Raw genomic sequence first — 25,795 nt, 5'->3', positions numbered from 1 at the left:
TGGTCACAAAGTAGGCCAAAAGACATATGTGAATAAAACCTTTGAGTGACAGGACCAAACTGTTGACATGTGTTCCTGTTATTCATATCATGTTCCTCCCCAGGATAATAAGGTTAATGCCAGTACAAATCTGGGCTAGGAACCTGGCATCCACTGGACACTTAGTGTACTGTTGTTTAGGCATATGAATATAACTTTGACAGTAACAAGGGTTGTGATACAAACTGTATGAGCAGCAAAAGAACTAGCACACTTTAAGGATGAGTACAATTAAGCAGTCAGTATGCTTTGCCATGGAGTCCATTGGTATGAAGCAGCAGACATACCCAAACAAGGATCTTCTACATTCTTCCTGTTTGATGAATGGTACTGAAGATTAACTCAACCAAGGACCCAACAACGACAGACCTTGATGTTAGAGCATGTTTTTCTTACATTTTAAATTCTCCACTTTAACCATTATTTAACAACTATCCCAAATTAACTGTCAGCACTGAACTGAACTGAACTGAATAAGTTTATCTAAAATGCCCTTCTAGGAGCTGCATAAAATACCTCTGCAAGGTCTAGGTATGCTGCATGTGTAGTTAGCCCATAATCCAGTGCCACTATTGCTTCTTCAAATAATACTATCAGACTAAGTAGTGAACTTAAACTCCACCTTTAAGTGTTTTATCACAAAACCTTACAGCAGTAGCTAAAAAATACATAAATAAATAAATACAATGAATATCACATAAAACACAACACAATTAAGTTAGCAGAAGCATTAAATATGCTAACAAGTATGTATGATAAAATAAAGAAAAAAGCATGTCATTTCACACCTTGGATGGTTATTTTGAATAAACAGGTTTTAAGCCATTTGCAGATATCAAGCAAAGACGTACAGTTTCAAAGCTACCCAGGTAATAACTCCAACAAGTAAGGGGTCTGAAAGGCAAATGACTAAATACTAGATATCCCTTGGGAGGCCGAGGCCAAAGAAGAAGCAGAGCACTATGGAATACTTAGCTCTTTCAGGAAAGAGGAATCAAAGTCATGGATGGACAAGAAGGTCAACATTAAGATATAGAATGTTACTCTAAACCAGATAGGAAGCCACTGAAGTCTATGCAGAGTAGATGTAATATGTTGGTAATGGGATGTACCAGTCAGTAGCCTGGCAGCTGAGGTCTGCACCATTTGCAAACATTCAAGCTCAGTGTTAGGAAGTCCCAGGTATAGGACATTACAAATCCAAGCAAGAGAAGAAAGACATGAACAACGACCAGGGAGGCCAACATGAGGTAGACATTACTTTACCCTGGACATTTATGCAAATGAAAAAAGGTGATTTAATACTGGATAAGCTGGTCCCTAAAAGTCATATAACAATCCAGAATTACACCTAAGCTACTCAACATATCAACAAATTCAAGCTTACTGAAGCCATACATGAAGTAATTTGTTAGTTAAGTGGTAGAGGAGTTCCTCAAGGTAAAACGGACAGCCACAGCTTTATTTCTAGAGGTTTTAAGTTTCAGCTTATCAACACTAAGTCAAACAAATATGGTGTCAAGGTCATCAGTAAGGGATTACATGCTTGTCATATCATCCTGTGGAACAAAGAGATAAAGCAGAGTATCACTGACATAACTCTGGTATACTAAACCTGTCTCTCTCTAATAAAATCTCAAAATGGAAGCATGCATACTGCAAACAACTGTGGGCCTAGGATAGAGCCCTGTCATACTCCACATTCCAGATGGTATGAGGACGAGGTGTTGATTTCAGAGAAAACCTTTGGAATACAGCTAAAGAAGAAAGATTTGAAGCACTCTAGCACCACAGTTACAGGTAAACAATCAGCAGGCCATGGTCAACAGCATCATATGCTGCAGAGAGATCCAGTCGAACCAATATACAAAATAGTACCACTGGTCTCTGGCCATTAAGAAATCATTAACAAGCTAGATAAGATCAGTATGTGCTATGGTGAGCATGAAACCATGATCTGTGAACCCAGTGAATGCTAAATAGGTCTAAAGTTGCTTATACAAGACCTTCTCAATACAATTTCCTAAAAAAAGAATGTCAAGAATTGTGTGGTAATTATTGAAGGGTTCCTATCAGCATTTCGAATGTTGAAAACGCTGAATTTAATTTACTTGAACTGAAACGTTCGAAATCTCAGAAGAGCGAACTGACGGAACATCGATTTCTTTCCCAGGGAAAGAAATCGGTGAGCCGTCATCGGAATTTGCTATTTCCTCCACTGTGGTGCGGTCTCGGAGTTGGTATATTTAAGTAGGGGGGTGTGGTGGGCAAAGCCCCCCACTTCTGTCAGTGTTTAAAATATTGAAAATATTTTTTTTTTTCAAGGAACACCGATTTCTTTCCCTGGGAAAGAAATCGATGTTCTGTCAGTTCGCTCTTTTGAGATTTTGAACGTTTCAGTTTGATTAAATTGCATTCGGCATTTTCAGCATTTGATATGCTGATATACACCCTTATTGAAGATATTAGAATCACTTGAGGACTGGGGATAACATAGGCCTCTTTCAAGATAAATGGAAACCCCCTCCAAGGCTCACTGAGGAAACCAGGATCTGATAACTCAATAGACTAAGAATGTCTAGGCTGGCCAAAACAAGTCTTGATGAACAAGGGTCCAGCCCACTGTTTTTTGGTCACATAAATGAGACAACAGTAATCATAATAAGGAATATCAAATACTATCAAAGTAAAAGAACAAGGGAGGATAGGAACCACTGCATCTTCCATGGGCCCAAATGGCAGTAAAGCAGACCTGATAGCAGGAATCTTCTTCACAAAAAACAAGTAGCTGACTGTAACTGAGAAACAGATAAAGCTCTTCCAGTGCTAAGACAGGTTAGGCTGTACAACCTTGCCGTCAAAAGGAAAAGTGCAGTTGTTCAATAAGTCACCAAAGAGATTTCTCTGGACAGGACTGCTGCTTTCTTACCAGTGATTTCTGGCTGGTAGTGTACATAATGTTCATCCAACTCAATCCTCCTGCTTTACAGACCTGCCGTATGTCAGTGATGCTACAACCTGCATCTTTCTTGTCACAGGCAATGCCTTCAAGCAGATACTAGATGAACACAACTTGAAGCTAGCAGATCAACTGCTGAGATCAGTGACCTATTATAGCCATTGACCTATTATAGTCATTGACCACAGCTTCTGTGGAATCAGCACCATCCTCTGGAAGGAAATGCAGGAGCATGGAAGAAAACTGTCAGTATTAGTAGTAGCAGTATGATTACTTGTTACAATTTTCTTCAGTCCAAGATCAGGGTAACTAAAATGTGGAAGCACTACACCAAAGCAGACAAAGAAGTGGTCAGACCTACACTGGCTGCACCACAAAGTTTGATGACTTTACGTCCATTATGAAGATGAAGTGCAAACTATGATCTAATCTATGAGCTGCAAAGGTAATGACATGAGCAAATTTAAATCATTTCATTATTATATATCTAAATTCTTCATCAAAAGTCACTGACTCATCATTGACCCAAATATTAAATTCATCAAGCACAAATAGGTACTGATAGCCCAAAAGAGTCAACAAGGAAATCAGTGAGCATATCCTTGCAAAAGCTGGTAGATAAGGCAAATCCAGAATTTTATCCTGCAACAAGGACATTCAAAGGAAATGGTCCCCACGGAGGCACTCCCAGTTCAGAGCAAGCACAAACAGCAAAGCAAACCAAACCTTCCCCTCCAGTGGCACTGAATCACCAAGAACCCTGGTCAGTGGCAAAAACTAAGGGTCAAAGTTCTTATTAATCCAGGTTTCAGTGACAAAAACATCAGTGTTTTGCAGCATCTCAAAGATAATCCCAGACTCATTTTGAATCAACCTCACATTGGTATACACTGAACCAAGACGGCTGACAAAGGATAGATCCCCACTTCTTTAACAGCATACTGATCTGAGTCTATTAATTTAACATCATTAGTTTTTTTAAGATGATGCCCCTTACTATCCACTTTAAAGGTTTTCAGAGTACAGGTAAGGCTGATGGCTCTCTAACTGCCTGGGTCTGATGTAATACCTTTCTTATGTACGTCAGCCACAATGACTTGACCTCAGCCCTCCAGAAAATATCCACTTATAATTCATCAAATTACTCAGTAACAATAACTAAGAATCAGCTGGACTGCCTTCTGTGTGGAGTCTGCATGTCCTCCCTGCAGTCGAGTGGCGTTCAAAAGACATGCCTGAATGGGCGTGCCTTCGCTGAAGGTTGGGCATCGGTCTGGCAACTCATCACCATAAAAATCTACTGCCAATCATTAGCGGACTAGAGTTCCGCTGTGGCAACCCCTAACTGGGATAAGCCGAAAAGACAAACAACTTCTTATATTGTGTTGGAATTATTTTTTATGTGATTTTTGCCCCTCTGCCTGATGACTATCAAGCCTCCCTGAGATAAGAGAGTCATCATTTATTCCTCCACTCTGGGAATTACACCCAGAGCAGAGGCAACAGCTAAGTAGGGCCATCAGTCAAGCATCTAGGAGGGTGTTTTGTACCATACCTCTCAACTTCTTAGTGCAAGAAACCTGGACAAAGCCTGAAATAATGGGGAAGAAGCTGCAAAAATAGAGACAAATTTTAAATCCTGCTCTTACAAACTTAGAAAGTTGCTAGAATAACAGGATTTGAATTAACATACATTTTCTGAAGGATATGAAGTCTGAAAATCAAATGTATGTTATTATTGAGTGACTTCGGTCCTCAGATCACCTCAGAGATTTGCCAGAAAACTATAAATTTTATGAAGAGCAGACCAAAATTATGAGGCAAAAATCTGGACAGTTGAGAGGTATGCTTTGCAATCCTGCCAGCCTCTCAACAATGACAGCATCTCGGTAACCTAAACTCACTCCCTTGTTTTAGGGACAAGCAAACAGCATTCATTGTGATGGCTGACAATGACCTCTCCTCATAAACCCTTCTACACACTTGATATGAAAGCCACTATCCATTACTGGTTTGGCAAGCCTAATGTTCCCCTCCACCGGGCCACTCAACTGTGTTGGCACCCACCCACTGAGTGATATCGGCTATGGGTGCAGCCAGCCCTGCCCTTCCCTCTTCCCAGGATGGAGTCACTCATCCTCCCTACCAGCACTGTGAACTGCCTGAGCAATTAGATGAATTATGTTCACCTAAGGTGCAGTCAGAGCATTACCGTTCTACATCACCAGTGCTGTCTGTGTTATAAACTGATAGTAATACTCTCAGGTTCCACACCGCTAGGGTTATTAACATTTTTATAGCCCTAGATATTTTTTTATGTAATGTCCAAGGTCATCCTTAATGGTCAGGAGAGTAGTACCTATATGCCCTGCTTATTGTGAACTTGGTGCGTACTATATTTATCTACGGTACACTGCTTTTCTATTTAGTTTAGTGCCATCATTTCAAATATGTTATTTTTGTCCGCAATTTTAGAAGTTAGTCTTATTTCCTAGTCTGAGCAGTTTGACTAGTTTAGTAAGATTTTTCTGCATTTGTGTCCTGCTCTATGAAAAAGAGAAATAAAGCCCTAACTACAATGCAGACAACCCAGGAGGGTTTGCTTATGTAAGGCATTTACCATAACAGCATACCTTTTAGAAGACATCAGTGTAAAAGTGACTTGTTACATTTGGGTTTACCTATATTTGCTTTTTCACATCCAAATCAGATTTCTTCTCCTTTTCCCATTTTCCATGCAAAGACTGACCACAATCTCATACTCCTGCAGGGAAGTTGCTTCTGGTTGACAAATAGTAAGTGCTGAGTCAAATAATAAATATGAAATAAATCTACTAAACAATGAGAAACAGTTTTTCCAAACATAGTAATTATGAAAATATAGTAAGCATATTTAAGTCCTTATAAAGATGGAAAGGAGAGGAGGCTACTTGACTGTTTTACAGTGTCCTCCTCTTGAAAATGTACTGTTAAGTACCTTACACAACTGTACTATCACTGTAAGAGTAAGTCATTAGACTTAGGTAAAATTCCAAGCAGCACTTGGTCATCCCTGGGAAATGGGCAATAAAAGGAACCCCTGAAGCACACCCATGCTAAACCTTGTCCAGCCTATAGACTGTGTTTTCAGCTTGTAGTGTCTTACAATGGCACTGATAGTTGTCAGTATGACTTCTTTGAAAACATCTTCTGCAGAAACATTTCACAATATGATGTTGACGCTGCTACTGCCCAAATGGAATGCACTGCAAACTGCACTGTTGCTAAACTGGATAATATTTTATCTGCATTTAATTGGAAACAAGGTGATGGTACTGAACAACATAACTTAACCATTGCTGGTTATGAACATTGTCTACAGGAAGTGGAGTAGCCTTTAGCTCATCATCGCTGGTAATACAGAACTCCAGTCATAGAGAAGTAATAGGGGAAGGAACAAATGTACTAAACAAAGCCACTGACAATGCTGCATTACAGAACAAAGAATAATTGTGTAAGAACTTACCATAATCTTAGATGTCCTTCTCTTCTATGTAGCAGTATTCATAACTGTAGGGAGGATGCTGCCTATAGCAAAGGACATCCGGCCAGTATACCAAAGTCTTAGGAGCAGGGGTACGTTTTGCATTGCTTGTCAGGGCTACAAACTGACATCGGCTATAAAAGTGATGTCTGCACGTACCCCCTTCAGAAATGACTGCCGCATACAGTAGTACCCCTGGGGAGCAAGGAAAGGAAGCTTTTCAGACCCACATATGCCACAAGGCCAAAGGAATCCAGTAAATGTATGTGCCTGTTAGTGTCCTGTTTGGGTGGAGAGAAAGTAGGGAAAGTCACTCCAGATAGACAAAACAGAGCAAGAGGGGGTTGTAGGGGGGATTGAATACTGCAACATGGAAGAGAAGGACATCTAAGGTTATGGTAAGTTCTTACACAACTATTCTATGTCCTTCTATTCTCATGTTGCAGTATTCATAACTGTAGGGAGAGTACCCAAGCGTTCGGTATGAGCCTTGGAGGAAGGTAGAGGGACCTTGTCTATGAGACCCTGCAAATCTGACCTAGCAAACCCAGTTCTGGCTCTGGAGACCAAGTGTACCTTGTACTGCTTGGTAAAGGTATGGACTGAGGACCAGGTGGCTGCTTCCAGTATGGAAGCGTAGTCCATCCCCCTAAAAGGCTGCTGAAGAGGCAGCTGCCCTAGTAGAATGTGCTCTCACATTGGTAGTTAAAACCTTTCCATGAAAGGAACAACAGGCAGAAATAGCTTTAGAAATCCATGAAGATATAGTCTGTTTAGAGAATGCCTTCCCCAAGGCCCTTGGGTGAAAGGAGACAAACAGCTGGTCAGACTTTCTAATGGATTTGGTCTTCTCCAGGTAATACTTAAGCTGTCTATGAACATCCAAGAATGTAGGGTTCTTCAGATGGATTTTGAGGTTGAGGGGAAAAAAACAGGGAGGTTAATGGCTTGATTTAAGGACAGTTCATTAACCACTTTAGGCATGAATGAGGGGTTAGCCCTGAGGGAGACCCTGTCCTTATGGAAGATGATGTAAAGGGGTTAGCCATTAAGGCCTGGATTTTAGAGACCCTCCTGGCAGATGTGAGGGCTACCAGCGGTACTGTTTTGCAAGTACATAGTTTCAGACATGCTGAGTGAGCTGGTTCAAAAGGAGGTAGTGTGGGTTTTTCAAGGACAAAATTAAGATCCCATAAAGGTGGTATCAGTTTTCTAGGTGGTCTGATATGGAGGATCCCTCTTAAGAATAGTTTTATCTCTAATCTGGATGCCAAAGGAGGAACCAAGGGAAGACAGGCAGAAATGGGTGACAGGTGTACCTTAACAGAAGAGTAGGTCAGTCCTGAATGTAGAAGCTCACACAAGTAAGAAAGGACCATAGGTACAAGAATAAGAAAGAGGTCCTGTATTTTCTTTTGACACCACCTGGAGAATATTTTCCATTTTGTCACATAATTTCTCCTGGTACTAGGTTTCCTGGCCTCTTGCAGAACATTGAGTATGTCCTCTGAAAATAGGTGTCCGAAGGGGATCAGAACTCTATCACCCATAGAGGGACTCTGAGGATGAGCACCTGAGGGTGTATGAGTGACCCCTTGTCTTGTGTGAGTAGGTCAAATTGGTGGGGTAACCTGTGGTGATTGCCCTTGGCTAGAAGATGAAGAAGGGGAAACCAATGTTGTCTTGGCCAAAAGGGTATCACCAGCAGGATTTTTGGTTTGCCCCTCTGAATCTTCAGAAGGACCTTTTGAATCAGTGTGAAGGGGGAAAAGGCATAACGATACATACCCGCCCAAGAAAAAGAGAAGGCATCCACCCTCCAAGCCTGTGGATGTGGATCCCTTGTGCAAAACAAAGGCATCTGCCTGTTCTGGGAAGAGGCAACAGACCTGCCCGAGGAATACCCTACCTGTCAATGAGATCCAAAAACACCTCCCTGTGAAGCATCCTTCCGTGAGAGGGTGCAGAGGTTCTGCTGAGAGTGTCCACCATCATATTCTCTGCTGAAGGAATGTACACTGCTTGCAGGTGAATGTGCAGTTCTGCTGCCAGGGATCAAATCTGAATTGTCAGGCTGCAGAGTGAATAGGACCATGCCTCCCCCCCACTTGTTGATATACCACAGGACAGTCACATTGTCCGTGACAACTTTTAAGATGCCTGGTTGGAGGATTGGATGGAAGGTTTGCAAGGCTAAGAGAAGGGCCCTCATCTCTGATATTGATGTGGTCCCTGGTTGTCTGAGGGAGGACCACTCTCCCTGAAAATTGTTTTGTTTGTTGTGGGTTTGCAAGACTGCTCCCCAATCCAGGTCTGAAGCATCTGTGAAGATTTGTTGTGAGGGTGTGGGAATCTGAAAAGATACACCCTGGTTGAGGCATATGGCTGCAATCCACCACTCCACCTCTTTTTTCAGGCATGGGAGGAGAGGTAGAGGAGTATCCAGGGAGTGTGAATGTTGGTTCCACCGCCTCCTCAGCACCCAGTGAAATTTTCTCATATGCAGCCTTGCTAAGGGGAGCATGGGTATCAAGGATGCCATGTGGCCTAGGACCCTCAGGAATTCCCTGGCTGATAATGTTTGGAGAGAGAGGAGTGTTTGGGGGTAGTGTATGATGGCTTCCATCTTCTGGCCAGGAATGAAGACTGCAATCTGCTCTGTGTTTATACTGCACCCCAAGAAATACAGGTCTTGGGTGGGTGTCAGGTGAGATTTTTCCTGGTTTACAGTGAACCCTAGGTTTGCAAGGGTATTGGACACCATGCCTAAGTGGTGATGGAGGGTGTGTCGATCCTGGTGAAGTATCAAGAGGTCATCTAGGTATGGATATATTTGAATGCCCTGCACTCTGCAGTGAGTGATAACTGGAGCTAGGCACTTTGTGAATACTCTGAGGGCTGTGGAAAGCCCAAATGGCAATGCAGAAAATTGAAAATGCAAGGAACCCATGGAAAAACATTGGAACTTCCTGTAGCTGGGGTGAATAGGAATATGAAGGTAAGCATCCTTCAGATTCAGGGACACCATGAAGGCTTGGTGAGGGATGAGAAGTAGGAGGTGATGTAAGGTGAGCATTTTGAAGGTAGGCACCTTGAGGAATAGACTGAGTACAGACAAATCCAGGATTGGCCTCCAACAGCCATCCTTTCTTGGAACCAAAAACATCCTGGAGTAAAACAACTTGTTTGTCTGTTCTGGAGGTACTCTTTCTATGGTGCCCTGAGCTTAAAGTTGATCCAGAATTGTGGGGAAGAGATGAAGCTGACTTGTAGGCAGTTGAGGTGTCCCCTGAAAGGGAGAAATTGTCCACCAAGTCATAAAGTATCCTTTCTGGATGATGGAAAGGACCCAAGCCTCTGAGGTAATTTTCTGCTAGGAGGGTAGGGAAAAGGTAAGCTGGAGGGATAAGGGAGTGGAGTTGAGTAATGGGTTTGAGTCACAGTGGAGGAGCTCTGTCCTGGTCATGCTGCCTCCGAAAGGGAGTTGGAGTGGAGGCGGAAGTGTGTTTATGAGTGGAGTGTCTCCTAGATTGCCTCCGTCCCTTAACCTGTGGGGCACTGGGATGAGATGATTGCCTCCTAACAAAGGTGGTCCTTTGGGGGTAGTTCCTATGATACCTAGGAATAGGAAAGACTAACAAATGCTTTAGATTTTGTAACTCCTTGACCTTTTCCTGTAAGGATTTAAGGAGCTCTGCAGAAGCTGCACTAAAACAGGCCTTATTATCAAGAAGTGCAGCTAAAAATTTGGTCTGGACATCCATAGGAAGAGGCTGTAATCTCACTCAAGAATATCTTCCAAGGACAGAACCTGAGGCTGCAGATTTTGAGGATGCTTCTACCGCATCATAACTACACTTTATTGAGTGCCTGGTCACCTAGAGGTGGTAGAGAGCAGGGCAGAGAGTTGTGACTTAGCAGGAGAGTCTGTCACATCTGGAATGAGTGCAGAGGCTTTAGAAAGGGTATCTAAAGCAAATCTAGCCATGGGAGTTTGATAGTTTAGGGCTCTGATGGCTAGAGTTGAAGAAGTATATACCTTCTTCTCTAATCTATTAATAAATTTGCTGTCCTTGTCAGTGGGAAACAAAGAGGTGGAGGGCAGCTGTCTGGATGATTTATCTGCTGACACTGCAATGACAGCAGTGTCTGCAGGAGGGTTCTTGAGTAGGAACTGTGTATCCTGAGGAATTTTATAAAATCTATCTGGATGTTTAGAAGCTGGGGGCTGAGAATCAGGGGTCTGCAATGCAGCCAGAAAGGCATCATGAAAGGCTGGAAGCAGATGGAGAGGGCTGGTCCATCTGCAATAATTCAAAATATCTTTTTTGTTTTAGAAACATCTGAGGCCTGCCATTTAAAATGTTCTCTCATCAGAGAAATTGTGTCCCCAAAGGAATATTCCTCTCCTGGAGATTCAGGACTAAGAGAGTCCTCCTCCTCAGGGGTAATGAAGTCTTTGGGGGATTCTATCTGGGAGCAATAGGTAAGTGATTCATCAGAAGAAGATAGCTCCTCTTCTGAATGTTCTAAGGCCTGCACAGGTGTAGGGACTGGTAGAGGTACCTGAGACTGGAGGGTCTGGAAGGCCCTGAAAAGAATTTTGGAAAAAAACTCCAATCCATGAGCTGGTTCAGTTTCTCTATATTCCCTATGTTTTAATTTCTGTTTCCTCTTCAGAGTAGTAGAAGGATGTGTTGACTTAGAGTCTGATTCCTGGGAGGACGGAAAGGCTAGAGTATGCCCTGCCAATGTACTGAGCCATAGTTCCCCTTCGCCATCAGGGGCTGATGGCTGATCAACCTTAGTGGACATACTCTGCGTTTCTGCTGAACCGGCTTCCTCCATGGTTCCTGGTTCTAGCTGTGAAACAGGCTTCCGATGAGACCCTGGGCTAACATCTGCCTCAAGATGTTCATCGGACTCCTGAGGTACAACATGAGCATCAGGCCTAACTATCTTGGCCTTCTTCTGAGGCGGCTCATCGGAGGTACCTACCTCACCCTCCATGCCTAATGCTAGATGCCGGAGTCTCTGATTTTCTAAATAAAGCTTTAAGGCAGCCAGATGGCTACAAAACATTTTAGGTACAAAGGATTTGCAAATATCGCAAGACGTATGGTCATGGCTTTCACCTAAACACAATAAGCACTTATCATGCATGTCCTTGTGTGGAATTTGTCTTTCATAAGCACACTTCCCTTTCCTAAATGACATGTACATTTGAAAAGCAATAAGAAGAAAACAAAAAACCTAAAGGGGTACTTATTTGTATCGAACGGCCGAAACAAATGAATGAACTGATTCCTGCAGCTGGCAAGTGGAGGTCTGTAGATCACTGCGGCAGAAAAGTTCTGAAGGGGGTATGTGCAGACATCACTTTTATAGCTGACATCGGTATACGGCCCTGACAAGCAACACAGAATGTACCCCTATTCCTAAGACTTTATACTGGCCAGATGTCTGGTGCTGTAGGCAGCAACCTCCCTACAGTTATGAATACTACAACATGAGAACAAAAGGACATCAGTGAAATATTGAGGAGCATTGGAACTCATAAACAAGCAGGTCACACCGCAAAATAATCCACATTTACATTTGAGGAGTAGATAAAAAAAATGACCTGTTTTGGATACAGGAAGCACCGTATTAGATCAGGATAATGAGACATTAATTGAAAAGTTGAGAAGGTACCAAACAGGCCTATTAATGACACTCAGCCTGCAACTTGAGAATTTTTTTTTTTTTTTTTTTTTACAGAACAGTACTGATGCGTACAGAGTCTCAAAGGGTTTATGGATCTGAAAATATCTGAACAGGCTCAGTGAAATGACACTCCTACATTTGATTTAACTGAACTTTTTGACCAGACCTATTACAATTGATGGGTTTGATCATTATAGACAATGAACGGCAATTAAAAAGAGACAGTGCCTGATAGAAATATTAGAAAAAAAAAGGTAATGAAATAATACTAAAGAGAAATACCCAATTTCCCCACATTTAAGGAAGTAATCCTTAGGAAAATATTATTGTGGAAAAAAAACTAATAATTACAAATTCAGGAGAGCAATTATCTTACCCTAAATTAATAATGCCAATGAAATAAAGAAGGGAATTACTAAAAATTGCATTGGGGTATTAGAAGCCAGTGGGTTAAGGGACCAGATGAGCAAGGTCCCTAGTTTTGAGCTCAAAAGGGGTAACAATGTAAAAGGTTTATTAGAGAGAAACAGTGTTAGGTTGGGTTGGGTTTGGTTGGGTTCTGCTACTAGTGGAAATGATGGCATAAGGAAGATAGAGAATGCTTCCAGTGCAGATTTATTTTAGACAGCATAAACACAACAGTAGTCAGCTACAATAGAGTGCTATCCTGTCACGGGGAGGTCTAATTGTGTAACAAGCGGAGTGGTATACTTGGCCACCTATACTGGGTGCCCATCATTTTTTGTGGGAATGACAAAGGGAGCATTCTGCTCTTCAATTTATGAACATGTACATGCAATTAAAAAACAAGATATATCTAATTCAGTGAGCAAAGACTCTACACTTTGTCTTAGTTTAAAAAAAATTTCTTTGTATTAGAAAAAAGTCACAACATCAGATATAGGAGGATACTGACAAGATATGATAGAAGTGAGTAAGTTATATTGTCAATTGCTGTTGAACTCAACTAAAACTCCATGTTTGACTGTTGCATTATCTATTTAGTTTTTTATAACATAAAGCTGCAGTTTTTTTAAGTGTTGTAAGCAAGTTTATTAAATTATATAATTTTAGAAGATTAAATTATTGTTTTTCAAAATCTTTCTGAAGAGGCATTTTTTTAATTCAAAGATGATTTTAACTATTTATGTTATTTCACTGAATGATTTTAATCATATTGTGACTGTTTTGAGCAACAAAATGGAATGAATCTGTTTTAGTTCTGATGAAGTTCTAAGATATGAGAACAAAACAGCTTAACTTGGTTTAAACTTTAGTGATTTATTATTAATTATTTAATTCCTGGGACTGGTGTTCAGATGGCATTATTTTTTTATTTATTATTATACACTATAAAAATGCCTTGTACAGCTTTATTACACTTGTAACACTGAAAGACAAAATAGTAGCCACTGTCACAAGGTTTGTTTAGTTACATGCAGAACTTACTTTACTTTCTTAAAAGAATAAAAGGTTCATGGGTAAGTACTATGCAATCAGTTTGCATACTATTACAAGCCTAGCCAAAAAATTCTACTCATAAATTATCTCTAGCCTCAAGGAGGGCAAGATAAATTGGGGGAGAATTTGAGGTTGGCCATCCAATTATCTTGGTTTACCTTGAAAGGGACAAGGATGCTACTCTACTTGACATTTTTGTGGAAGTTTCAGAGCTGAAAAATACACTGAGATATGAATCTATCACACCAACATATCTTATTTATCTGCTGATGAAAGTTTAGCTCTTCTACAAGAGATTTGAGGTACTATTAATTATGTGAAGGTATAGGAGGTGGCTCTTTCAAGGCTTTAAAATCTACTCACATATCGCCATGCAGGAGTCTGTAAGAGAATTGGTACAGAGAAAGGACTGACGGTCTTTCCTGATAAAAATTTTTGAGGCCACTATCTTTCAGGTTATGATCTCTGAGTTCTCTCAAACTGTATGATATGTTTAGACAAATACAATCCAAAAGGTGAATTATATTCAATAATGGGTCTGATAAGATACCAGTAAAGGGGAATTAAGATTTCTTTGGATCTAGTGGAGATGCTGCTGGAAAATAGATGAGCCAGATAAAATAGTTTTGTACCACTGTGGAGAAATGATGGTCAAATGATAAGGAATTATTGACAAGAGTGCTAAATCCCTTAAAACAGTGTCCAATTTGAGGGATACATCAGTTACATACTAAGTGAAACTGTTTTGTTTACCAAAATGAATTACGTTACATTTGTTTATATTTAATTTTAGGCCATTGCAGCAACTGTTAATATGGTTTAATCCATGCTGGAGCAATTGTAAGTCATTTGAAGACTGAATAATATCACCCAATTTACAATCATCTGCAAACGTAATTAACCATAGGCCAGGAGCACTGGCTTGAGGATCTGAGAAATAAATGCCGAATAGGAGAGGCCCAAGACTAAGCCCTGTCCTACATCACTGATAAAATTTTTGCCTTCAGAAGTGGCACCTGTAACTCAAACCACCTGAGTTCTGTCAGACAACAAGTTAGCTATCTGACTCATAATATAAGGATTTATATTCAGTTTTACAGGTTTATCAATAATGCTTTTATGGAGAATACTGTCAAAGGCTTTGGCCAGGTCTAGATATGCTGTATGTAGTGCACAACCATTATCCAATGATTTGGTTACTTTTTCAAATAAATGAATGAGATTAAAGAAGCAGGACCTTCCTTTGACACAGTCAAATTGATGAGGGTCCAAGGTTAAGAGATTTTCAATGTCCAGACTAATGATGTCTGCGATAATGCACTCCATAGCTTTATATATGAGGATAGTGAGACTAATGGGTCTATAGTTACCAGGGTCTTTGGTTGGGCCACCCTTGTGTAAAGGCATTACAATGCCTGTTTTCCAGGCTTCAGGAATGTAACCAGTGGAGAAGCTTCAATTAAACAGGTTAAGTAGGGATTCAGAAAGGCCATATTTGGCACTGATAATCAGGCAACCTGCATGTTATCAGGGCCCTTAGATGAAGTATCCTTAGTTTTTAGAGGGCTGTGAGAACATGTTCCACAGTAATTAAAGGGAATGGCTAAAACTGTAGAGGCTATGGAATATCTATAACTGTGGGTGGAGTAAAATTTGCACTTAATTTGTTAGCTAGTACATTAGCAATTTCATTTGGGTCACACAGTATAGTATTATTGTGGACAACAAATATTGTTGGGTGTTGGTTCTTAACTTCATGACATAGTTAAAGATTTGTCTTTGTAGATCTGTAATCAGTTGGGGTTTTGGTAGCTATTTTAAGATCATACTCAGGTTTGAGCTTCCTAATGGTTCCTTTAGGATCTTTGCTACCTTTGCTTAAGTGTGCTCTTAAGGTAGGCAGAATGAGACCTCTTACAAGCATTAAGCAATTTATTTATCTTGTCTTATAATTTATTTATACAGGTATTCCACCACAGGGGATTGTTTTTAAATTTCTCATTACAGTTGGTGCGAAAAGGGACTACCTTATCAATGCAACTATTTAAGTGGGATTAGAACACAGACCCATAGGTAACAGCTTGGGCAATGGGATCTTTCCAAGAAGGGCTAGAACAGAATTTATTTAGGTCATCAAGTAACTGAAACAGGTTTGCTTTTGAGAAGTCCCTAAACACAGAGCTATTAACAAGGGAAGCACTGCTAATTTTAAAGGAAAAAACGTGACTAAATTATGGTCTGATTTAAAAAGGCATGATGATACATATGGAGCTGTGCAACTGTAGAATCTTACTTGATATATTTTCTTTTCTTACCAATGTATGACTGACATTGTCTTTTTACCCATGTTCCATATCGTCTTTTACCTGGAATGTTTTTATTAATTTCTTGTTATATTACTATGCTCAGCATACATGATGTAGCCTGTTTTGTGTATTATGCTGGATGTACTGTATTTGTATAACTTGATGTTGGAGCTTTTCTCCCCGGGCCTCCGCTGAAAATGGACCTGGACCAGTCAGAATTTCCCAGTTAACAAATGTAAACTAAAATAAAATAAATAAACAAATAAAGGACATTTGGGCTCATAGCAGGATGGTTAACTATTTGTGACAGAGAGTTAGCATTTATAATGTTAAGGAAGCACTGGGCATGCCGAGCATTTGCAATATATATCAACCAGTCTACTTATTTGTTTTCCTCTTAATAAAAGCTCTCGTGGTACAGTATCTTAGATGTATATGCACACCCAGTATATGCAGCAGATGCTCCCCTTCATTTTTCTAGTTTTAAAAAAAGTAGCGGTCAAATGGACTGGTTAAAACTGCTGAGACAACTTTTGGACATGAAGGAGGAATTAATCTTCAGGCACACCATTTCATCATGAAAGACTCTGTAAAGTAGCTTACACATGAGGGACATGCAACTCTAGAAAAACTTTTTCTAGAGTTAAGAGCAAGTATAAAAAGTGATTTCCTAAAAAAATGTAATGTCCACTGGGTCAGCTGGTTCACATGGAGATAACGACAGCTTTTCCAGCAAGAAATTCACATACAAGTGAGGACAGACATTACTTTCAGGAGACCTTAAATGCAATATACCTTTTAGAAAGGCTGGAAAAGACGTTTTTGTTACTATCTGAGGAAATTCTAGTACACAAGCAAAGATTTCAGGTACATGTTCTTTGATTGAAGCATATGCTAAGTTTGATTCACAAAGATGGTTTAGGTTATCAGTGGACAGTTCAAAGGGTCTAAGACTTTTGTCCAAGTTAAAAAGAAAAATGCTCAAGATTTCCTTAAAGGTGTTCTTCTGGCTTTGTTTTGGATGCTTAAACTCCTGACTAGAAAAGAGATCATTATTTGAAATTATTCCTATAAGGAAAGAGAGAGAGTGTGTTAGTCTTTTCAGAATATGATGCAATACTCTGAACTACTGCTAAGCATTATAACAAAAACATGTTCAGAGGCAAAGACCATTGAGAAAGAGTAGCTAGGTTCATTAAGAGAGAGAAACGTGGTTTTCTTGCAATAATAAGCTATGCAAATGAGATTGGCTCTGTCCAACTCTGCTGTTTGTATTACTTTCTGAATCAGTGTGAAAGCATAAATTAAGGTTACATGCTTGAGAATTAAAAAAAAAAATAGATCTTTTCTCCAAAATGCATGTTGAGTAGGCAAGGAAGTTGATTGCTGAATTGAGGCAAAACGGTCCACTTTTGGCACGCCAAAATTTGTAGCTTTCAGTGGTATACACACAGGATTCTTCTTTTTCAAGCTGACAATTAGACTAGCTGACTGGTGCAAAAAGACTGCTGAGTTGGGCTCTCTAAGCATGGTTTGAAGAGTCTGCAATCATTTATGAGTTACTACTGAATGGAGTAAGGACATGACATTGGATAGGTTATCTGGGTTTATCCTCCACAGAAACTACTTCTTTACAGACTGTTGGAGAATTACTGTCCTTATGGAACCTGAGGACTGTTCCTTCATATTTCTGGAAGCCCACAAAGATTTTGCAAGCAGGTGTTGCAAAACAAACTAGGACAATGCAGATATATGTATGTGTATATGTATTTGTGGCTTACTATTAAGATACTATTTTCATGACATTCTGAATTAGCTGCAAGGGATCTGGGATGATTTGCTGTAATTTACTGCCATCCTCAAAGAGTGAATTATAGCAAATGACAGACTAAAGAGCCACAGCAACAGCTCCTTGGACTAGGCTACCAGCAGGCAACAGTATAGTTAAGGGAATATCTTTTGTTTCTTGAAATAAGTAAACAGTAGTGCTAAATGTCTGCAAAATTCTTTGGGGCTATGACTATCTAAAATGGCAGAAATTAAAAATGAACAGGATGGTAAGCTATCAAAAAGAAAGGTTGTACAAGCTACTTACAACAGTAAATCTTCAAAGAAAACTTAATGTACTGGTAAATTACAATGTGAGTACATACAGTGTAACACAGTATAGTAGTTCTCAATAGTAAAGGCTGTTTTAAAAGACAGACATCTATTATAATATATCAGATTTATAAGAAATGCTGTTCTGATCAATTATCTGAACGTCTGATCTGATGCATTATATTCTTCATGTATGTAACACTTGAGCTTATGAGATAGCTACCCCTTTAAGAGGAATGTTAGAAAGCTACTGACAATGAACCAAAAATGAGGATTTAAAAAGAAGTTTGGGCAACCCTAATTGGAGACAATGTGTGTGTGTGTGTGTGTGTGTGTGTGTGTGTGTGTGGGGGTATGAAAAAACAAGGAGATAAAGAAAAACCTGTATTGTGAAAGGGAAACCAAAGGCTAGGAGTACTGGCACTGCAGAAAATGTGTTGTATTCAAGGAAAACATGCAAGCAAAATACCTAGTGTTTTACTGCTTGAAGGGAGACTTGAAACACAGACTTTTATAAGACTTCATTTTCAGTACCAGAGTTGATAAATTATTGTGCAAGACTTTTTTGTTAGACCACAGACTATTTCTGTTGATGAAGTCAGTTTTTTATATGAGCCATATTTACTAAAACTTTATTTCTAAAAAGCAACTATTGTCAGCTTTTCCAATTTCTACAATGGTAGAGAATTTAGGCAGCAAACTTCAGCCTAAATGTTTTCTCTGAAGTTCCCACTTAACATGACAAGTAAATGAGATTACCTCTCCTACTTTAAACAACTGAACTATCTTATTTGCAGATGGTAAATGTGAAAGTAAATCATAACATCTGGAAATAATCTTACACTTTTGTTAATTACCATCACAAGGTAGATGTTACAGGCTTCCTTTCAGCACAGATGTTTCAAAACCTGCCTAGCTTCTAGACCATACTTCCAGCTTGCTTCCTAACTAAGTGCATGGTACATATGTGGACATCTGTCCATAAGACCATATAACACGTTTAAGAATATTTTATGTAGAAACATCTTCAAAGTTAACTGCTGAAGTTGTGGCTATTTTAGAAAAAGGGAATAAGGTGGATCAGCCACTTGCCAAGGCTGGATTAGTCACAGGCATGCTATTTCCCCTTTTTCAAAAAGACAAACTGCTGACCTGTTTTCTTGAAAATGTAAACCCTCCTTTTCTACTATCTTAGTGGTTTATAAATATTTACCATATGCTGGAGACACTCTACTCCCTTGATTTTTTAAGGTTTGAGCTGTCACTTGACTAGATTAAGAGGTCCATCAATATGCAAATTTTCTATATGGAGTGCATTTTGCCTATATGACCTGTTATGATAAGCATTTACTAAAGTCAAATGTTGTTGTGTCTTTCGGCTTTTCCCGGTTAGGGGTCACCACAGTGGAACTCCAGTCCGCTAATGAGTGGCAGTAGATTTTTACGTGCCGAGTTGCCGGCCCTGATGTACAACCTTCAACGAAGGTATGCCCATTAACACATGTCTCCACACAGAAGATGAGAATTGAACAGGACATCTTACTGTGAGGCGACGCTACCGCAGCACCACCACCGCAGTTATTTACTAAAGTCAAATAATTACTTAAAATCTAGTTTTCATTTCTGTAGATTTTAATTATTACTTAATGATTTTCCATTAAGCCAATCTGACTGCTGTTGACATCATATGCTGTGTATCTACATACTATTTGTTGGTGATTAAGTTTTATTGGGGACTACTATATCTTCTCAACTACAAATCCTGCAAAACACATTCTCCCATACCTAAACACATGAAGCTTTATACTGAAGGGTATAAATCCAGCATACTCAATTCAGAAACAGTTTTTCAAAATTACACACAATACTCATACTGAGACCAATTTTTCTGCAGAGGAGCAAGCCTTCCTGCACTCTGTTAATTTACTGTCACAATTACATCACTGCAACATGGAGAAGCAGCAATAACTGAAAAAATAAAATTTCTTATCCATTCTCCAAGACATGGTTAGCTTGGAAAAAAATAGTAAAGCAGCATAACAAAGCAAGAAGCACACCTTTCCAATACTGAGTGAGTATATCAAAAAGGGCAACTAGTAGAAACTTAATCTCAAGCATCCCAGCTCAAAAAAACAAACAAAAAAAAAAAAAAAAACTGAGGAGTTTATTTTTAAGTGCATCAAGGGAAATGGTTTTATGGTAACAAGCCTAAGATAAGCAGTGCCAATAAACATTGATTTGATTTAGGTGAAGCAACCCAACCACCTGCTGATGTTTATTTGAGATGTCATCCATCATCCACTGCAACAGCAAAATAAATTAAAATCTGTGTTTGACTATTATTTGTGATTTTTCTCATAGGCCACCCAGTACAGTACTGGACACCCAGTAATTCCTCCAAGTCATTCCTACCTCAACCCAGGTAGTCCCTCTTAATACCGACCTCAAAAGTAATACTATTTTTTTTTTTGCTGCAGTAGGACACAGGCATCCTGCAATGAACTAAGGAAGCCACCTTCTGTGTGAGATGTATACAGATGTATACCTTCCACCTGCACAATTGTGCTGTAGCATCAAGGGGCCATGAATGCCAGCAATTATGCACATCAGCACACAGCCTCCCTAGCTTCTACCCAGGCAATATAATACTGTAAGAAGTCCCCATGCCACCCCTAAGGCAGGGCACCTAGCCATGAGCCATGTCATCTATTTTTACTAGTACACCAGTGGCTCCACAAAAACAAACTGAACTTCTAGGACAGTGCACTGTAAACCTGTTCTGAGCACTCTGCCTCTTCCACCTAGTAGTGTTCTGAGGTAAGATTCTTTGGAGAACTTATAACTACAACAGGTTAATCAGAGTGCTCATACTTTAAAAGCTGACAGCAATTAAAATGAATGACATGTACAAGTGAGGAAATATTTAAAAAATGTACATTAGCGGACCGGATTTCCGCTGTGGCGACCCCTAACCGGGAAAAGCTGAAAGACACAACAACATTACTAACAGTGAAAAACATCATGAAATGACATCAGTGACAAAAAAGACCATTCAGTGACTTTAGCTGAAAAAGAATAAAGTAATGAATGAAGACAGTCCTAGAAGCAGTCACAGTACATTTCTAAAGGACATTTCATACAGCTCAAGAAACAAAATGTAGAAAGAATGGGCAACAATGAAGGTTTATTTTGTCGGACTAGACCAAGAACAGCACAGAAGTAGGCTTTAGATGGAAGGATAGTGAAAGCTGAAAGTTGCAGACCTTCAGATTTAAGAAAGTGGGTGGGAAGAAAGAGCAAAGATTAAACAAAGAGAAATAGGATATGAAGGAAATGAAACATAGAAAAGCAGTTAAAACTAGGGAACTAAACATTAGCTGATAAAGGAGCATCAGCTGAACTGGCAATCATGGTAAAAGAAGGTAAAATAAACAGGCACAGAAACAGGACTGCAGAATATAAGTGGTGAACGTGGAAGAAAAAAAGTATGCAATGCAATTGGCAATGACCTGTCAAAGTCAGGAAAAGTATGTATTGCAGTTAGCATTAACAAATTCCTTCATCATAACACAATGAATACACACTTACCTTGATCATAAAGCAGTTTTATGTCTGTACCTTCATCAGCCAGCATATTGTTCAGTAATGATATCACATTTTGCATGGCACTTCCCTGCACATTATCCTGGTGATCCTGGTAGGAAATAAATTAGAAAATTATGGCCCACGGAGAGATGCCTTCAGAAATATCATTACATTAAATTTTCACTCACAGATCATACACATAATATTTTATAAAGAAAAAATATACTTTTGTTAGATCAGTAGTACACTATCTGATAATTTCAACAACGTAATAAGGTTGTTACATTCAACATACTGTAACTCTAGATCATCCAAGTACATGTCAGCCATTATGGCTTTACTGTGTATAATACATTTTATCATTAGATGTAGCCTTCACATTAGTTCTTTCTTGGGTCATTCCCTTACATCCTCCTACAGTTTAGAACCCCCACAATGTCAGTGACAGAACACCTCCACCAGGCCATCAGTTATTTCCAAGCAGATAAAAATGTGTCTCAGTGAAGGTGAAGACAAAAAAAAAATTCTGGAATCCTCACTGGAAGATGGAGGCAGGGAAGATAAAACTGCTGAATGCAATGGGGTCACAGTTATGGTATGTACTATGGCACACAAGCCTTATATTTCAGTATATTGCCACTGTATCATGCAAACTCTCCAGGCAATCTACATCTCTGCACAGATGCAGGACAGCATGAATGTATTTTTTACAGCAAGAATGTATTTTTTGTCGCACTGTGCAAGCATAAGTTAATATACTGTGCAATGGATCCACATAGTAAATTGACAGCAGCTGCTGTTGGTGTGTGGTCACAGAAATTAAAGAAACAGAAGCTTTCTGTTTTTTTTTTGTTGTTGCTTTAAGCACAGGATGGGCTTTCTTATTATTTAAAAGTGTAGCAACTACACTGAGCTTTTTAGAGTTAACTTTTTAAGGGAGGATTGCTTTTATTATACAAAGTCAAGGTTACATGCCCTAAATGAAGTGCAGTACATTCCCAATCAGGAGGTAAAACCTTTTATTTCTTACCAGTGAATGTGGCAGATAAAATGAAACATACACCAGTGAAGCTACCAAAACATTTCACAATTTAACCATTTTCGTTGGTGGAGAAACATACATAAAATGCTCTTTTATGCAATCTCCCGTCAAAACAGCTTTAATCACCTTTTTCAGCTCAGTTTGCTTTTAAAATTTCTGACCTAGTTCCTATTAACCGTTTTACACTGAGAGCAGAAAGTTGTATCTTGGTAAAAAAAAATACATATATAGCTACAGAATAAATAAATAAAATAAAACAGAAAAGTTAGGGATCCATGAATGGGACATGAAGGGTGCAACACAGGCTGGACAAAAAGAATAGGAGAGAGAGAGAGTGCTCAGGATATGGAACAGATGTTTGGCTCAGGGAGCTGTGGGAAGGTAAAGGATAATGGGTCTACAGGAGAACATGGGGGAATTTACAGCATATGGAAGACAGAGATGTCAATGGAGTGGCCAGTCAGGCAATAAAAAATAGACTAGAACTGAGGAGGAGAAAGCAAAAAAGGTAGAGATATGCAAAGGACAAGAAAAAATGAACCAAGGTTGTCAAAAGAGTACAGGAAAGTGAAATGGCAAATAGTAAGATGAAAGCATAAAGTTGGAACTGCAGCCAAAAAAAAAAAAAAAAAACAGGTGGAAGGTGGGATGCAAAGAGTGGTAACAAATGAAAAGGGGAGACAGAGTTGGCTAGGCAGGAACCAACACCCTTAACGCCAGAGACAAAAAAAGTAAGAAGTGCAAAAGAGGTTGAACTACAAGTTTGAAAACTGAAATAAACAAAATGGACAAACAAATTAAGCATCATGTGAGACAAGATCAAGAACATTTTATAAAGATTTTCAGCATAATAGAAAACCTTTTTATAGATTATGTGGAAGGAGTAAAGACATACAAATGAATAAACTGTGGGTAGATTCTAAAATGTATTCTCAGACACAACAGATTACAGATATATTTACAAAATCTTATGCGAAACAGTTTGGCTCCACAAAGTGGGTGATAAGTTCCAGGTAACCTCACATACTGAAATCAAATTAGATTATAATGAAAAAGAATTATAAAGGCTGGATCCAAACAAAGCACAGGCAGGAGATGGAATTAGTAATAATGACGCAAGAACAAGTCAGCAAGAACTCAGAGTACCATTATACCTATTGTTTACTAGGTTGTATAACTATGGGGAGATTTTCTCAAGATTGGATACATGCACTTATTAAACCTGTATTTAAGGGAAAGGGGAGTAGGAAAAACCCACAGTCATACAGACCCTTAAGTCGACTTTCATGTTGTATAAAATAATGGAGAAGGTAATACTGGCTAAGTTATTGTCAGAAATGGAAAGGTTTAGACTTGAAACCATATATCAGCATGCACATGTTGAAAATATATCTATTACCACCTGTAACATGGTGTTCTATAACAATATAATAACAGCTATGGATGAAAAATTATGCTGTGATGTAATTTATATAGATTTAGCTTCAGCATTTCACAGGGTCATACACAAAACACCGATCAATAAATTAGACATTAACCGGACATGTCAAGTATCATACAGCAATTAAACAAGTGAAATTCTTGGTTACAGTCAGGGTGTCACACACCGCTCTGTCCTAGTCCCATACTTGTTTAGATCATATTTTTAAGATCAATCTGTTTCATTTGAGTTCTACATTCTTAGGTTCATAGGTTCATAGGTTCATACTAGGCTATCTGCCCGAGGGCATTTATAAGCCTAGCCCATAGTTTTGTGGCTTACGCCACCCCTTTAGTTTGGAGAAACTATGCCCATTATTTTGCTGTGCCTCTGTCGAGCAGTGACACTGAGGTAACCCCTGGGGTGTATCTGCGATCTCCCATCCACTGGTCAAGATTCCTCTTGAACAAGGCCAGCGAGGTGCACTGCCTCACATAAACCGGGATTTTGTTCCACAGCATAGGGAGTCTTTGGGTGATGAATCTATCCCTCCAGCACGTCCTATTAATAACCGTGTCGAGGTTTAAGTCTCCCGCCCTTGTGGCTCTGAGGGATCTAGATTTTTTGAGATGAAGCATGTTCATCAAATCTGGGTTTGACATGGCCTTGTATGTCAGGCATAGGTCACCTCTGAGCAAGCGGTAAGCAACTGAATATAACTGGAGTTCTTTCAGTCGGGCAGCATAAGACAGATTTTTGAGACCCTTTATCCTTTTGGTGAGGAACTTTTGTGGCCTCTCCAGCTGCTGCAAGTGTCGGGTCAGATACATTCGAATGGGGCATTGTACTCGATCATTGGTCTGATGAGTGATGAGTATAGGGAGACTATGACTTCCCTTGATCTAGATGTGAATCCCTTCATGATAAGGTGGGCAATGTAGAAGGTCTTCCTAACTACTTTAGCAATATGAGTGTCGAATGAAAGGCTACTGTCAACCTGGGTTCCCAGGTCCCTAATAACTTCTTCTGTGTTCAGGGATTGCCACCTATATGGTAGCTAGGGGTAACCTTATTTTTCCCGAAGGGTATGACTATGCATTTCTTGGCATTTAACTTTAGGCCATGGCTCTGGCACCAGTTATCCGTTTCTGTGAGACCCTTCTGAAGGATATCTGTGTCGGATGTGTTTTCAACTACGGCCCAGTTTGCAGTCATCTGCAAACTTTGTCAGCCATAACCCTCCTGTGTTTGCTTGTACTTCAGAAAAGTAGATGCCAAACAAGAGTGGGCCCAGGACTGAGCCCTGTGGGACACCACTTGTGACAGGCTTTGAGTCTGACATGGCGCCAGCAACTCTGACCCTGTGGGTTCTGTCACTCAGCCAGTTTGCAACCCATCTTGTAATGTATGGGTTTACATTTAAGTTGATGAGTTTTTCAATGATACCCGAGTGAGGTATTGTATCAAAAGCCTTCGCCAGGTCTAGGTAGGCTGTATGGACTGCCTTTCCCTCGTCAATGGCCTTGGTGACTGTTTCGAAAAAGTCAACCAAGTTTAGAAGGCATGATCTGCCTTTGACAAAGCCAAACTGGGTTGGATCCAAAGTCTGCAAGTTCCCTATGTCTTTATTTATGAGATCCATTATGATCCTCTC

At 39.7% G+C, this 25,795-nt stretch overlaps 1 protein-coding gene across 1 annotated transcript in view; it reads right to left on the bottom strand.

Moving 5' to 3' along the window:
* Positions 1 to 25,795, bottom strand: part of ULK4 (unc-51 like kinase 4) — a 4,087,308-nt gene that overhangs the window by 1,005,335 nt on the left and 3,056,178 nt on the right. The window contains exon 32 of the mRNA XM_044064733.1: positions 21,683 to 21,788. Within this exon, the coding sequence (XP_043920668.1) occupies positions 21,683 to 21,788 (106 nt within the window). The remainder of the gene's footprint in view (positions 1 to 21,682; positions 21,789 to 25,795) is intronic.

This window comes from Protopterus annectens, chromosome 3.part0 (genome assembly GCF_019279795.1).
Source record: "Protopterus annectens isolate FY-2018-M chromosome 3.part0, PAN1.0, whole genome shotgun sequence".
Classification (NCBI taxonomy): Eukaryota; Metazoa; Chordata; order Ceratodontiformes; family Protopteridae; genus Protopterus; species Protopterus annectens.
The sequence above is the reverse complement of the archived record's forward strand: the minus strand, read 5'-3'. Positions and strand labels throughout refer to the sequence as shown.